General features: G+C 36.7%; 2 protein-coding genes across 2 annotated transcripts; both read right to left on the bottom strand.

Annotated features, from left to right (window-relative positions):
- Positions 1-1,524: 1,524 nt before the first annotated feature.
- On the bottom strand, positions 1,525-2,454 carry LOC116174359 (selenoprotein F). The gene is made up of 3 exons (XM_031492274.1): positions 2,142-2,454; positions 1,981-2,096; positions 1,525-1,931 (listed from the first exon to the last, which is right to left on the bottom strand). Exons 1-3 carry the CDS (start codon positions 2,181-2,183, stop codon positions 1,598-1,600), a joined length of 492 nt encoding a protein of 163 aa, XP_031348134.1. The 5' UTR covers positions 2,184-2,454; the 3' UTR covers positions 1,525-1,597.
- Positions 2,455-7,739: 5,285 nt separating this feature from the next.
- On the bottom strand, positions 7,740-13,659 carry LOC116173899 (integrin-linked protein kinase). Its single transcript, XM_031491640.1, has 3 exons — positions 13,322-13,659; positions 9,203-9,368; positions 7,740-9,153 (listed from the first exon to the last, which is right to left on the bottom strand). The coding sequence occupies exons 1-3, from the start codon at positions 13,408-13,410 to the stop codon at positions 8,062-8,064; spliced, it is 1,347 nt and encodes a 448-aa protein (XP_031347500.1). The 5' UTR covers positions 13,411-13,659; the 3' UTR covers positions 7,740-8,061.
- Positions 13,660-14,220: the final 561 nt, after the last annotated feature.

Below are 14,220 nucleotides of genomic sequence, written 5' to 3' on the forward strand. Positions count from 1 at the left end.
GAATCTTATAGTCTTTGGCCTATAGGCATTTTTTTAATCGGACCCATTCTAATAGTTGAAAATCCATATCTTAAATTGAAGTGATTGAATGAAAAAAGCAGCCAAGATACGATTTTCAGTAGGGGAATTTTTTGCCACTCTGCTCGTATTCGTAACCGAGTTTTGATCCGGCTCACATATTCAATAGCACTGATCCTTGAACCCGTAGAAATCGATTGGCGAAGGTTTGACATCGCTGTCTGTTCGTTCTCGAGTTAGACGAGGAACAGACGGACAAAACCACATATTGTGCCATACACCCTTAGAGAAGGAAAGAGCTTACACCATTGTATTAGTAATAAAAAAAATGCTACTCAATATACAGTACAGGCACAGATATACGTTTACGTATATCTGTGGTATAGGTATGTACTTTTTACTGGTCCATATAAAAATATGAAGTTGATGATGGTTTCTCAAAGACGAAACGTCGCAGTAGAAATCTGTGGGCACAATCTTGTAGAGCTTAAAACGTGACTATGAAGAAGTGTTATTTGTTTTTTTTAATATGTTAGGAACTTATCGGAATTTCCGAATGTTTCAAACATCATTTTACTAAGCACTAAAAGCTAAAATCCACAACTTTTTTTTAAATTTAACCGACTGTGTATCTCTTATGCTTTCCGATTTTCCCATGCTGTTCATTTTTATCCTGGAGCATTACGTTATATAACATTACAACAAAATAATTTTCAACAATTTTTACCTTTCATTAGTAATCGACGTTGGTTTACACCAAAAATAAACGTGAATTCAAACTAAAAATTAATAGCGGTATCAAAGACGTGATTCTGCATTGAGGTTAAATCAAAGTCAATTTCAAAAACAGATGAAAAATTATAAAAAATATAAGATGTTGCATACAAAGCACAAATAAATGATACAGAAATGCAAAGATTGCTTTTTACTTGCATTTAAATGACACAAAAAACAACAAACATAAAATGTACAATGCTTTCTCGAATGCAGTTAAAAACAAGATTCCAAACCAAAGGTGTCGTATTATCTTTGCTGTTGCTCGTATTTACCGCAATAGTTTCTTGAATTTGAGAGCCACTAGTCATAAGGTGTATGGGCGTTGAGTTTAAAGACAAAATTGTGCACAAGATGAAAAAGCTTATGTGTGCATATGTAATGTTAAAACATTTTTTATACTTGTATAAAATATATATATCTCTTGTGAAAGGGCTCCTGATATATCTACCAAAGTTAAAAGTAGTGCATTTATAGCTGCGTCCCCAAACAGTGACCAAGAGAGAAAGATAGTTCCTGTGCTCAAGGAAATGTGTGTTGCCTATTTTCATGCACCAAGATTTACCTCAAATATGTTGAAAAATTCGTTAAAAATTATGATGCAGAGCAATAGACATAGCTCGCGCATAGAGGCCTCTACTTAAACTGAAATGGGCGAATTTGAGCAAGTTCTGATACTAATTACTGCTTGCACGCAAGCCCACAACACTTCTAAAAGCCAAAAATTATACATTGAATCAAATACCTTGTTAAACAAAATTTTAAAAACCATATATTACACAATTTTACTAAAAGAGAGCCAGTATTAAATCATGTTGGTTTTTAAATAGTCCGGTTCAGCCACATCAAGTTCTAAATGCGTATTTAAAAATTCTTCAACAGAATCAGTGTTCCATTTCTCAATTGCTACAGTTTCCTGAATATGACCGTCCTTATCCATCATTTTGATAATAGGATCTAAGCCACGTATGTACTTAATTTGCAAGTTGGAAAACTTAGACGGACGATCGCTTTTAATGAACGCTTCGATCTGCGGGTATGCGCCAAACTTGCAGGTACACACCTCCAGGATTGCCTTGGCGTACTTCTTAGTGACCGATACGTTGTCGTCGTGGTGACAACATTCTAGGCACGGCTCTCTGCAAGACCAATCGTTTTTTAATGGACGCGGTGATAAGGTTGGCTTACCTTAATGTGCTACCCAAGTTGAAATTGTCGAGTAAATCGCACGAGGAGCATAGCAAAGCTGCCTTATTGAATCCCAAGACCCAGCAGTCCTCGTTGGAAAAATCTGCCCTGATTCTCTAAGTGGAAAAAATTAGATGTTTGGGATCCTCGTAGATACATACCCAGAATAAAAGTGTTAAGCAACCCAAAATATAAGCTTTCATTTTGTTATAAAACTAACACGTTGTGTATTTTGCTATTTGGGCAGGATTATTTATAATATGGGATGGAGGGTTAGATAAATGGGATTATAAACAAATCATTTGCTGGACTGCTCCCATTGGCTATTTCTATTCTGTGTTTTGGTGATTAATCATCAAGGGCCAATTGTACAACCTCGCTCGGAATTAACATGTCAAACTGCAACTAATCTGCCTTAATCCAAACGAGGTTTAAACTGCCTTTGTATAATCGACCCTAATCATGATAGGAAAGTTTAAAAGTTAAGCAACTTGTATGATCTATTGCGAAGACATACAGGGTGTTCTGTTCTGGCACTTAAGCAATAAATTTATACTATACAGGGTGAGTCGACCTCTCGGTCGACCTTCTGAAAGCGGTCGCAAGCACCCCCTATGTTTTGAGATTAGAGAAAAATGAATTACACTGTAGGTTGAATGAGAGAGATTTTACATTTTCTTTTCCTTTTATACCTACAGGGAAAGGTGGCGCGCGTGCATAGTGCACGCATACAATGTTGCCACAACACAAAACAACAAGGTGAACTTGAACCAACGGACGCAAATACTCATGCCTTGTTATCGAGCAGCGAGCTTACCAAAAGATTCAGAATTGCAGGAGACACATAAGCTGAACACGATCTACACTCTACAGTCTTCTTGGTCTCCGCATTAGGGAACCTCTCCCACGCGACCAAATCAACGATTTTGCGATCTTATTAATAAGAGCCGTGCCCTCGAAGAAAATGCTTCCCTCCAACTTGCATCTTAGTAAAGAAGTAAAAGAGTAAAGAATTTCCTAATCTAAGATTAAGATGGACTGCTAATGCTGAATTGACAAATGACAGCAGCCATGATGTGCACTCACTTGGCGCGAAATTCAAATCAACTAATAAACAAGCATTAACTTCAGGTTTTATAAATAAATTACTGTGACACATGCCATTTTCCAAGGCTGCAATAGTCTCAAAACTAGAGCATTAAGAAAATTCCCCTAGAAAATAACTAAAACGTGCACATCATGGCCGCGCTCATGCTAGGGCCATTTCTACCTCTACGTAACTGTTTGATCAGCAGTCCATCTTAATTTATAAGTTCGTGTACCAACCTAACAATCAAAGTTCGACCAAATGGCGAATATTACCATCATTTTGGCCACACAATAAGGCCAATCGCGCACACCCGTCTAAATTATCCTCGGAAACTCATGCGCTAAGTAGTACCACAAGTTCCTCGACGAATGCTCACAAACTGAGCTGCTATTGGTGTGGTAATTCCGGCTATATTCGGAGCAAATGCCCCACATGCAACACAGCGGTCAAGTATCATCTTCATCGTCTATCATGACTTTTTCTTCGTCGATCGTTCCCGACCGGTGCGGAACAAGAGTGACCTATGTTAATGTTACCAATCCGAATGCGGCACTTTTTTTAATCGGTTATTGAGAGTCATGGTCCAAGGAGATATTGATTATCGATTTCGAGAGATACACATAGTCAGTAAAGCAATATCCAACAAAGGGAAAATCCTGGCTTCCTATTGGTTGGCAACATATCGAGTTTGTCTTCTTTACGTTGTTGCATTGAAGGTATTCGCATTTGAGGCCATGTTAAAAATTACCGGTGTCAAATTGAAACTTTTAACCGAATTCGATCAAATGCAGTAGTCTAAGAGCCAGTGAAAAGCAGACCCAACATATTTCAGTAAACCCTCAATTTTGTCCAAAGACTCTCTTATACTTACTGTTCATGAGTGGGGGACTAGCTTAGCCAGATCGAGGTAGGTTGAGTGGCGCTCGGATGAAACAGCTATAAAAATTTCACCATATTCGAAAGTATTTCAGTAAAGCTGCCATTGGTATATTTTAAATTTCTTTTATTGGAAAATCACGATGGCAGATAGTTATGGCGGTTGTGAAGTCACGGCAGACGCTTCTCAAAATTGAAAAAAAAATTAAATTTAAAAATATTTCAGTAAATCTGAAATTTAAATATGTTATTCTTAACAGTATTTCTAGCTTACATTTATCATGGCAGACATTTTCATCGGTTATATATAACAATATGGCAGACAGATAAAGTACCGCTCGAGCATACGTATACATGTGTATGTGTACAGTAAGTAATTACCTACTTTTATGTCAGTTTAATCAGCATGTTCTTGAATTTACTATTACCTACTAGTATTAAGGATCCTCAGATCCTTTATAGTTTTGTATTGTCGTCCGTCCGTCCGTCCGCGCTATAGCACTCTTTTTTAAAGTGGCAGACGTATTCAAATTTGGTATACGGGTACTTTGGGCATTAAGGACGGACGCTACTGATTTTCAGAAAAGTGGCTCAACAGGAACAAAAATTATTAATTAATTAACATTCAATAATACAAAAACTAATGCTTTTTGCTTTTAAAAACATCACATCACATCACCTAAAGCTGTAAAGGCTCCTTGAAATGGAATATTTTTTTTCAACAAGGTTAGTGGTCTTTTTTTCCCTTATTAAAGAAAGCAGGATTAAATTAAATTAGAATGTAATATAAAAAATCCATCGATTAAGTATACATCCGTATAAGGTGGCGGATTATGGCTAATTTTGGCTTCCAGATTTTTAGCAAGAACTGACTTATCAGAAACAGAAGTAATTGGATATACAGGTTTTAAACGAATTCGAAATACACTTTTTCAAATTGATGGTTGTGATGATGAGATGATTTTAGCCTCCTACTATCTCGGTGGCTAACGCCAACTTCAAGTCACACTGGAATATTGGACCACATTCGGTAGTGGCGGGAATGCCAAACTAACATGGCTGCCTATTTGAATACTCTCGCTTACATTTCCCGCGAGAATCTGTCACTCTGGGGCCACTCCGAGTGCACTAAGATCGTGATCGTCATGTAGGACACCTACGTTGTGTAATAACTGGGTTCTCAGCAGGCACTGAGGGCGTTTTATGGGTAAGGAACACCAAAAGCAATAGTTGATTAAGTTTATATTGAAGCTAATACCAAAACGGTGCCCCTGCAGAGGGTCTTAAGTGGTTCTATACTACTCCGGCATTTACCTTACGAATTAGGAAAACTGCAGGAAAACCTAATTCGGAGTAGTCCTATAATGAACAACATCCAATGTACAGCACTTTTGAGCCCTCTCGAAACCGGGGTAACTACTACAAACACGCTATGAGTAACCAAAATGGGATCGAGCCATTCCCCAGGTATTACAACACATACATCGGACAAAACTAAGAAATGTCAAATATACCTCGCCGGGCGGGAGGAGTACCCAGGCCCAGTGGGGTCCCTGTAAACCTGGGCTAAAGTTGTTGGGTTCGGAACGAGTGAAAATGTTAGTGTTAGGTTCACCAAGGCCGTATAAACTCGAATAGCTCGATCCCCTCTAAACAAGCACACTTCCCTCTTGATTACTCACAGTCCCAAATAAGCAAATATAATGAAATGCAATGGAATAATCGAGAGTGACTAAAAAGCACAATACACAAATTAAATATGTACACATGCAAGTATGTAAAGCACAGATACAGCCCTACCGACAATGAAACATGATTGCCAATACCAACAAAGGTTACACATTAAAGGTACAAGTGATTGAATTCAGTAAGTACATAAATAAAGGGTTACAATCTGCATTCAAGTTACACACATTTATAGATTAATTGAATAAAGCAAATACCTCACCTGATATAACAAAGCAAAAGCACACAGCAATGATTAAGGTATAACAAAATATTTCAAGACAAGCCGTACTTTACACTTCAGCCGGTTACAAGACAAAAGACCATGAACACACATGTTAAATCCTATTTATTTGACCAACCCAAGCCACGCGGTAATTTGATCTGCTAATACCCCTAAACCACCCCAAAATCGCCCATTCCCTGCATTTCACGCATTTCTAAGAAAAAAGTGGACTGCAGGTGTTGAAATTGTAAACACATGTCGTCTTCCAAGAAATTCCATCCGTCTCATCTTCGCTCTCTTTCCCTTTTCTGTAATCCCACCAGATTTCTGTTGGCAGCTTGTGTAACCTACATGATGTATCAAAGACCATGAACACACATGTTAAATCTATTTATTTGACCAATCCAAGCCACGCGGTCATTTGATCTGCTTCGTATCGACAATCATATTCACAGGACGTTGTTAAGGTTGGGGCATCTCATGGTCAACAGTGTATTTGGAAAATTAATAGAGAACGTGAGAAAGTATAAGGATATGTACCTACGTCTAGTAACGAAATGGGACGGTCGGTAATGGAGCGCGTGCATCAGTGTCAAAACCAAATTTTCATAGTCGCACCTTTATTCGATAACGATATGGTTATTGAAATGAATCGATTAGATTGTGTTTCTCAACAAACATATATATGCAGGCTTTGCGGTTTTGGACATCTCCAAAACTTTCCAATTTCCAGTACGATTACTGCCTAAGCCTAAAATCAAACACGATGAAGTATTCATAGAACCGTAACATTTTGAACACTCTACAGAATGTAATGTTCTTTAGTGAGTTTAGATCCATTTTGACTCGGGGACTGACTGAAAGCATCGCCACAGCACACCTTATACTATTTCTAACTGATGACCTTGAAATCCACAGGGGTATGCTGCTGCAAGATGATTAGCTTATAATGCGGGAGAAATTATTGCATGAAATTGCTCGATTCTGCATTGGAATAAAACTCTATCAACTGTCACACAGCCATCACAACAAAGATAGCTCTTTGCTATGCCCGACATCTTTAGCACATGTCTTGTGAGGAGAGAGGCTTATAAATGTACTCGAGTAATGCCATCAGCCTTGAAGCCAGGGCACAGAACTCACATCTACGTCTAACATTCAGTGACATTAGTTCAGGACAACAACCACAATGACCTTCAGTGAGATTAGACAACAACTACGATAACCTTCAGTGATTTGGTATATGCGCAGTAGTTGGCCCATCCGCAGAACTCAAGGTCAGTGGTCCCAGATCGGTGTTGCTTACCTACTGAATCAAGTTGCTACAATTTGTTCCCCTGCAATTCGTTTATTCGCACACGTTAAAAAATTGCAAGTAACCCATCATTTTTCACAAATCCGAATTTGCTTAACCGTCTCTCCATGACGTGCTCGAATGTCTCACTACTGAATATTTTTTCTGCTAATCTTTACAGTGATTTAAATAAACTGTGTCAACTAATTCCGCGTTCTGGTTCTTGAAATCACACTTGTAACTTCTTCTAGAATTAAATTTCGCGTACCTAACGTAATGATCTTGGGCGAAAATTTACCTCGAATGCGCCGGCTTTCCCCAATACGGTTCTTGTTATCACCAGACATACTTTTCTTCATGTTCGCTACGAAGCAATATATCGCGTAGATATCAGAGCTTGAAATTTCCTTGTATTATTAAATCTGGAAGAAAAGTTTTTGAATCCAAATATTAACACAACACATCAACATATAAATGGACGAAACTCTTCTTCAATTGCAATACTTTTCATTTACAATCAAAGATGAAGTGGATAATGAGAGACTGGATAGGTAAGAATAATTATAATAATACATACATAGTAAAAGTTAATGACATTAGAAATATTTTGATACTAGAATTAAATTCGTATCTTCGCCAATCCCAATAAATTACGTTGGCTGTAATGTAAATAAACATTTAGAGATGCAAATATACAATTAAAGGGAAGCACCACTCTCCATCTTTATATTATCGCCGTTAAAATACTGAACATTAGATCTAAAAAAGTAAAGCATTTATCAAAAAATATTATTTCTTTTAAATCTAGAAGGCAATATTAAAGGCACTCGAGCAATAAATAACAAGAAAAAAAACATGTACAAATGGCAGTTATCGTTTCATTTTGTCAAGTATCGGTACAACCATGTCAAATGTCGGCCGTTTACCCGGATCCTCGTTCATGCAAATTCGGATTAATTTCGTCAAATGCGGCGAGATGCCCGGTTTGATGCCGATTCGCAGTCCCTCCAGCGCAATTTTCATTCCGACCTCCATCGGCGACTGATCGGCGAACGGGACTTCGCGCGTCGCCAGCTCCCACAGCAAAATGGAAAAGCTCCACATATCCGACGCTTCCCAATTGATATCGCCGATCTTCTTCTGTAAGGCTTCGGGCGACATCCAGGCGGGGTAGTAAATGCGGCCCTTCTCTTGGAAGGAGAATTTCGCGTCGGCCATGTTGATTCGAGCGGTTAAATCTTCGTCGATCATTACGTGACGGCTATTTAAGTAATACTGCGGTATTATCCGTTCCAAACCGTGCAGAAACGACATTCCTCGAGCGATGTCTAAGGCAAACTTTAACGCCATCGCGGTATCGACGACTACACTACTTCCTTCGTGAAGCACGCTATACAAGGAGCCCAAACTCATAAACTGATTAATAACGACGAGATTCGGAGGCGAATTACAACAGCCGACGACTGGTAGAACGTTCGGATGCGAAAATATGCGCAGTTTCGGGAACTCCTCGTTGAAATCTCGAGACACCCTCGAGGTGCAGTGACGAATTGCCAGAATTTTTGCGACAATTTCGTTCTTTTGCCATATTCCTTTGTACGTTTCGCCACTGGGAGAACTGGCGATTTTGTCGCGTAGAATCAGCTCTTTGATGTTTATGCCCTTGTGCCTTGAAAGGGTGGCGTCGCGCGATCTCGTCTTCAGACCGAGCCAACTTTGGTCTTTGAACTTGATTTTCTTAAGATCCTGTCCGGCTTCCACGGCCAAGTCGTGCAGGGTCTTCGCCAAGTTTCTACGCGTCTTGTCGAGCGGCGTGTCGCCGTCTTTGTTCGCGATCGACACCAACGCTCCGTGGTGCAGTAGATCTTCGGCTATATCGCTATAGCCCCAGAAACACGCGTAATGCAGCGGGGAGTTACCGTGTTCGTTCGTGAAATTAACGTCCGCCTTTTGTCTTAACAACTGAAAGCAAAATCGTCAATCATGATTTTTGTAGACGATTGTCGGGTACCATTAAAACTATGTCTCTGTGGCCGTGTGCGGATGCCAAATGTAGAGGGGTGTCATCTCCTCTGTTGGTGGCGTTAACGCGAGCCCCTCGCAGCAGTAAAAGTTCAACGATTTTGCTATTACCTTCCTTAGAGGCCCAATGAAGTGGACTGAACCCATGGTCATCACTGCAAGTGCAGATAATAAAAATAGTTGCTGATACTATACTCAAGCATTAGCAGGCCTAGCGTAACTTATTGGAACTAAAACGTCATACATTATAAAACGACAGCAAGTGAAAAAACCAAGATTCCTACTTTTCCCCCGACTTTACCCTGGTTTCTCGCCACTGTCACGATTCCGACATATTCCCACTAGCCGCCTTTAAAATCGACACACTATATATTTTATCCAAGGCTGTCTTGAATTAGCTTGAACACGCAATTAACTTAATTTTCTAATTACAAATAAAAAATTACAATTTTATCATTTAATTTCTAGCGCGCTCGTACAACTTTACAACTCGCCGACAATCCCTTACGTCGATTATGCTTTAAAACCGCTTTACTATTCGCGGCATAGTTACAATAACCATAAAATAGACAATAGGTTTTTTTCAATGTGTGATAAATGACAATAAAAACTGTTATTACTATTTGTGACATTATCCACAAACTGCATGTAACATCCTTGTATGTGACATTTTTCTGTGATACAGGTGATTTTCCAAAATTTTTCAAAAATTTCAAAAACGTTTTTTACTTTTTAGACGTCTCTCTCAACGTTGCGGAGATCCCAATGGTGAGCCACGAATTTGAACCACCCTGTACACCAAATTTGAAGTGGTTTACCGCTCGGTTTTCAAAGTAATTATACGGAGTTTTTAGAACTGTTCTAAAAATTTTTTAGAATTTATTCCCAAAGCACACGCACATAATTATTATTTTATACAATTCTTTGAATTCCCTAGAATTTTTTCCGAGCACATACGCACACATAATTATTTTGTACAATTTTTAGAACCTTTTTTGAATTTTTAGAATTTTTTCCGGGCACACATACATACAATATTATTGTTTTATAAAATTTGAACGTTAATATACACAAGATTTGCAGTGGTTTATCCCTATGTTTTAGAGTAATTTTACGGCATCAGGCAAAAAAGCTATCGAACCCAACCTCATTTTTAATATTAAAAATGATTCAAGTGATTCAAAAAAATTAAAAATTTTTTAACAAATTGGAAAAAAGTTCCAATGATACAAACAATATGTTTTTGAATCAAAAGAGAATTTTTTTAGTGTTATATTTAAAGAAAAAGAATTTAATATGTTATCCTTTTAGATTAAAATATACAAAAAATGAGGTTGGGCCCGATAGCTTTTTTTGACTGGCGCCGTATAATTACTCTAAAACTTCAAATTTTGAGTATCATAAAATTCTAAAAAAAATCTAGAACATTTTATGAAATAATTGTGTGTGCATGTGCGTTCGGAAAAAAATTCTAAAAAATTATAGAAAATTTTACAAAATGCTGGTAAGTATGTAGTGTAAACCAACATTCTACAGCGATTTTCCACTCGAGGTCAATTTCGTGCACAATACAATTTTAAAATTCTAAATTCTTCATCAATTTGGGTACTCCACCTTGATGAAGTCGTGGAACAATTAATTAAATCATTTTGAATTTTAAAATTTTAGTGTAGTATACAAAATTTCCCCTGAGGGAAAAATCACTGTAGAATTTTGGTGTACACTACTAAAATTGTGTAGAATTTTTCCAGAATTTTTTCCGAATGTACACGAACACCCCTTTTTGTGACCAAAAGAACACATTTGAAATGCTTAAAAAACTCGAAAATGGACGATTCTCGTTACCACCTTCTATGAGCAGTTGTTTTCAAAAAATCTGAATCTGTTATTAGAATTTCCATAGCACGCTAGATGTAGAAGCTACAGGTAACTACTTTCTTATTTATTATGGAGGCCATATTGGATTTTTATGGAATGAGATAAAGGACAAAGAAAGAAAAATGTCCAGTGTCAACTCTATACCATAATTTATATAGAACACGTCATTATTTTTCTTTTTTTGTCCTCTATCTCATTCAGTAAAAATCCAAAATGGCGTCCCTAACAAATAAGAAAGTGGTAGCCTCGAGGGTAGCCTGTAGCTTCTCCATCTAGCGTGTTATGGAAATTCTGGTGGCAGATTCAGATTCTCCGAAAAAATGCCCATAGGGGGTGCTAACGAAAACTGTCCATTTCCTGCCATTGAAGCTACGAAAAATTAAAATTTTGACAAACTTTTTGGTCAAATCCGAGGTCAAATCTTTTCAAAGATTTTTCAAACAAAATTTTTTTACAAACCCCTATTTGTCCCCATTTAACCTACACCGTATCTCTCACCGTTACGGAGAATCAATTAGACAAAAATTCAAATAGGTAATTCAAAAAAATTTCAAAAAGATTTTTTAAATTTTTTAAAAATGTTTTGAATGTGTTTGAATCAATAGTGAATTTTTTACCTCACGCATACGCACCCAATTATTTTATACAATTGTTAGAACTTTCTAGAATTTTATAGAAGCTTTAGAATTTTAAAATATTAGTGTACAGAAATTTTGAAATGGCTCGGGTTTGCCCCAAGGTTTCACTGTAGAATTTTGGTGTACACTACAAGCATTTTGTAAAATTTTCTAAAAATTTGTACAATTTTTTTAAAAACTCTACCAATTTTTAGAATTTTCTAGAATTTTTCTGAACGCACACGCACACATAATTGTTATTATTATTCAAATACAAAAATATTTCAAAAGATTTTTTAATTTTTGTTAATCTGAATGTTTTTGAATATTTTTAGTGTTACAGTCTTGAAAAGAGAACTTAATATTCATTTAATTTTTAATATTTAAAAAATGTGGTTGGGTCCAATAACTTTTTACCTGGCCCCGTATATTTATTTTAAAAACGGAATAGGTATTATTCAAATTCAAAAATCATTAAAAAGAAACTTTTGCAATACACATTTTTCTGTATCCTCCTTTAACCAAGAAAACATAAATTCATTCTGAAATTGACATTTTTTTTATTTTCCCCCATATCTCATAAGCGAGCAAAACTGTTCAAATTTTCATTTACCATTTTAAGCGAGATTTTAAGTTTAATCCAAAAAGAGTACATAACGCCTAAGTATATTACTTTTTTAATGGCACTAACAGTTACAGAGATACCTACCCTATAAAAGTATCGAAAATGGGGCATCCTGTATATCAAATTGTTACAATTAATTACTGCACATATTTTATCACGAGTTTATCATGTACAGGGTGGATGAAATTCGTTGAAACCGTCCATTACCACTGAGAATATTCAATTTAAGGGAGAAATGAAAATACCCTTTCGTGTGATTGCTTATATTATAGGCAACACACAATACAACTTCCTTTTTCAACAAATCAGGCAAACCTCATTAAAAAAAAAACAACTGAAAATTGTATTAAATTTGTATTGTGCCATCCTATGATGTCTACACATTCTCTTATAATCAAAATTTGTCAGTTACCCAAAATTGGCAGTTTAAACAGTGTATTAATCATATGATAAGAACATAGATAGGTAGTAACAAAAAATTATGTAACTTGATGTGGGGGTGGAAGGGAGGAGTAATCAGGAAACATTTTACTTCTGTCTTTACCTCATAGAAACGTACCTTAAACTAAGTACACCTGCATTGTTACAATTAAACCGTGTCTTTTCATTCGGATTGGGATTTGGGTCGCAAAGAGATACCACCCTGTCTCTGTGAACCTACAATTTACACTATCTAGCATCTTTGCATCCAGTTCATCGAAAAAAAAGTATAATGGGGAAACAGGGAATATTGGGCAATGACTCACCCTTCAGTTGTAAGTTAATCGAAACAATTGCTCATAGTGTGTAGAGGAAACAAAACCTCAATGATATCACAGTTAAGTAGGGAAGACCCCTAACGAAAATGCTACAGATTTATAGATTTAGTCCCACACGCTCGAAAGTAGGTAGCTACTTATTATTCTACAAGTAAATGTATCCAAATAAGGAAACGGCATTGAAATATGCATCATAAACAAACACATAAAGTAGGTAATTAAATCTTTACCCCAAATTCATGTCATGCTCCGTATCATCGAGCCACACTCGAACCTGCATTGCGTTTCCCTCTCGACACCAGTGAAATATATCTTCCATTTTTAAATATAGACTTTTATGCAATACCACCAAGGAAGAACTTTCTATTTAGGATAAACAGACCTACTAACACCAAAAGAATTAAAAACAACACTCCCGTTTATATTTAGAATACTGGACATTCACCACCTCATTTTAAAATTCTCTAAAATATGTTAAACAAATATTTTTAAATTAATAAATTACAGCATTGTTATTTATAGGTCACAAATCTGGTTAAAGACCACACCAAAACATTCCTCATTTTAATTTGAGTAGATGGCGCCACTACACAACCATAGAATTATTTGAGAAATTATTGTATGTACAGTGTGCTGCGAACATTGTTCGATCGGGATGTTAGAAAAAGTCTGTCTTTCTTTTATATACAGGGTGACTGGTTCATAAACGTTCACGATGTGAACACACATCAATTTTCCGAATTTTTGTTATGGTTATATGATTCCGTTTACGTTTGATGTGCAACCGCCTCAATACAAGAGCAAATGTAATGAAAAAAAAGTAGACACGTAACCACAGAACAACAAAATGAAAGTAAAATTTCAATTTTACTGTTCTGCTCACGTAACACAAATTTACGGCACGTATGACGTAAATTACAGCTACTGTATTTTTTATATAGTAGCTATAACGTAAACAGCTACTCTCAAATGCAAGGTTGTCAAAGTCTTATACGAGATCGCGATTATGGTGTACTTAACCCCCAGGTTCTACACTAACTTCACACTACAAGAACACTGAAATAAAACCAACCCGGCAACGTTTAAAAATGGCCACCAGAATGACTATTCCCTCCAAAACTAAACGAGA

This window comes from Photinus pyralis, unplaced genomic scaffold (assembly GCF_008802855.1).
Source record: "Photinus pyralis isolate 1611_PpyrPB1 unplaced genomic scaffold, Ppyr1.3 Ppyr1.4_LG6, whole genome shotgun sequence".
NCBI classification, from domain to species: Eukaryota; Metazoa; Arthropoda; class Insecta; order Coleoptera; family Lampyridae; genus Photinus; species Photinus pyralis.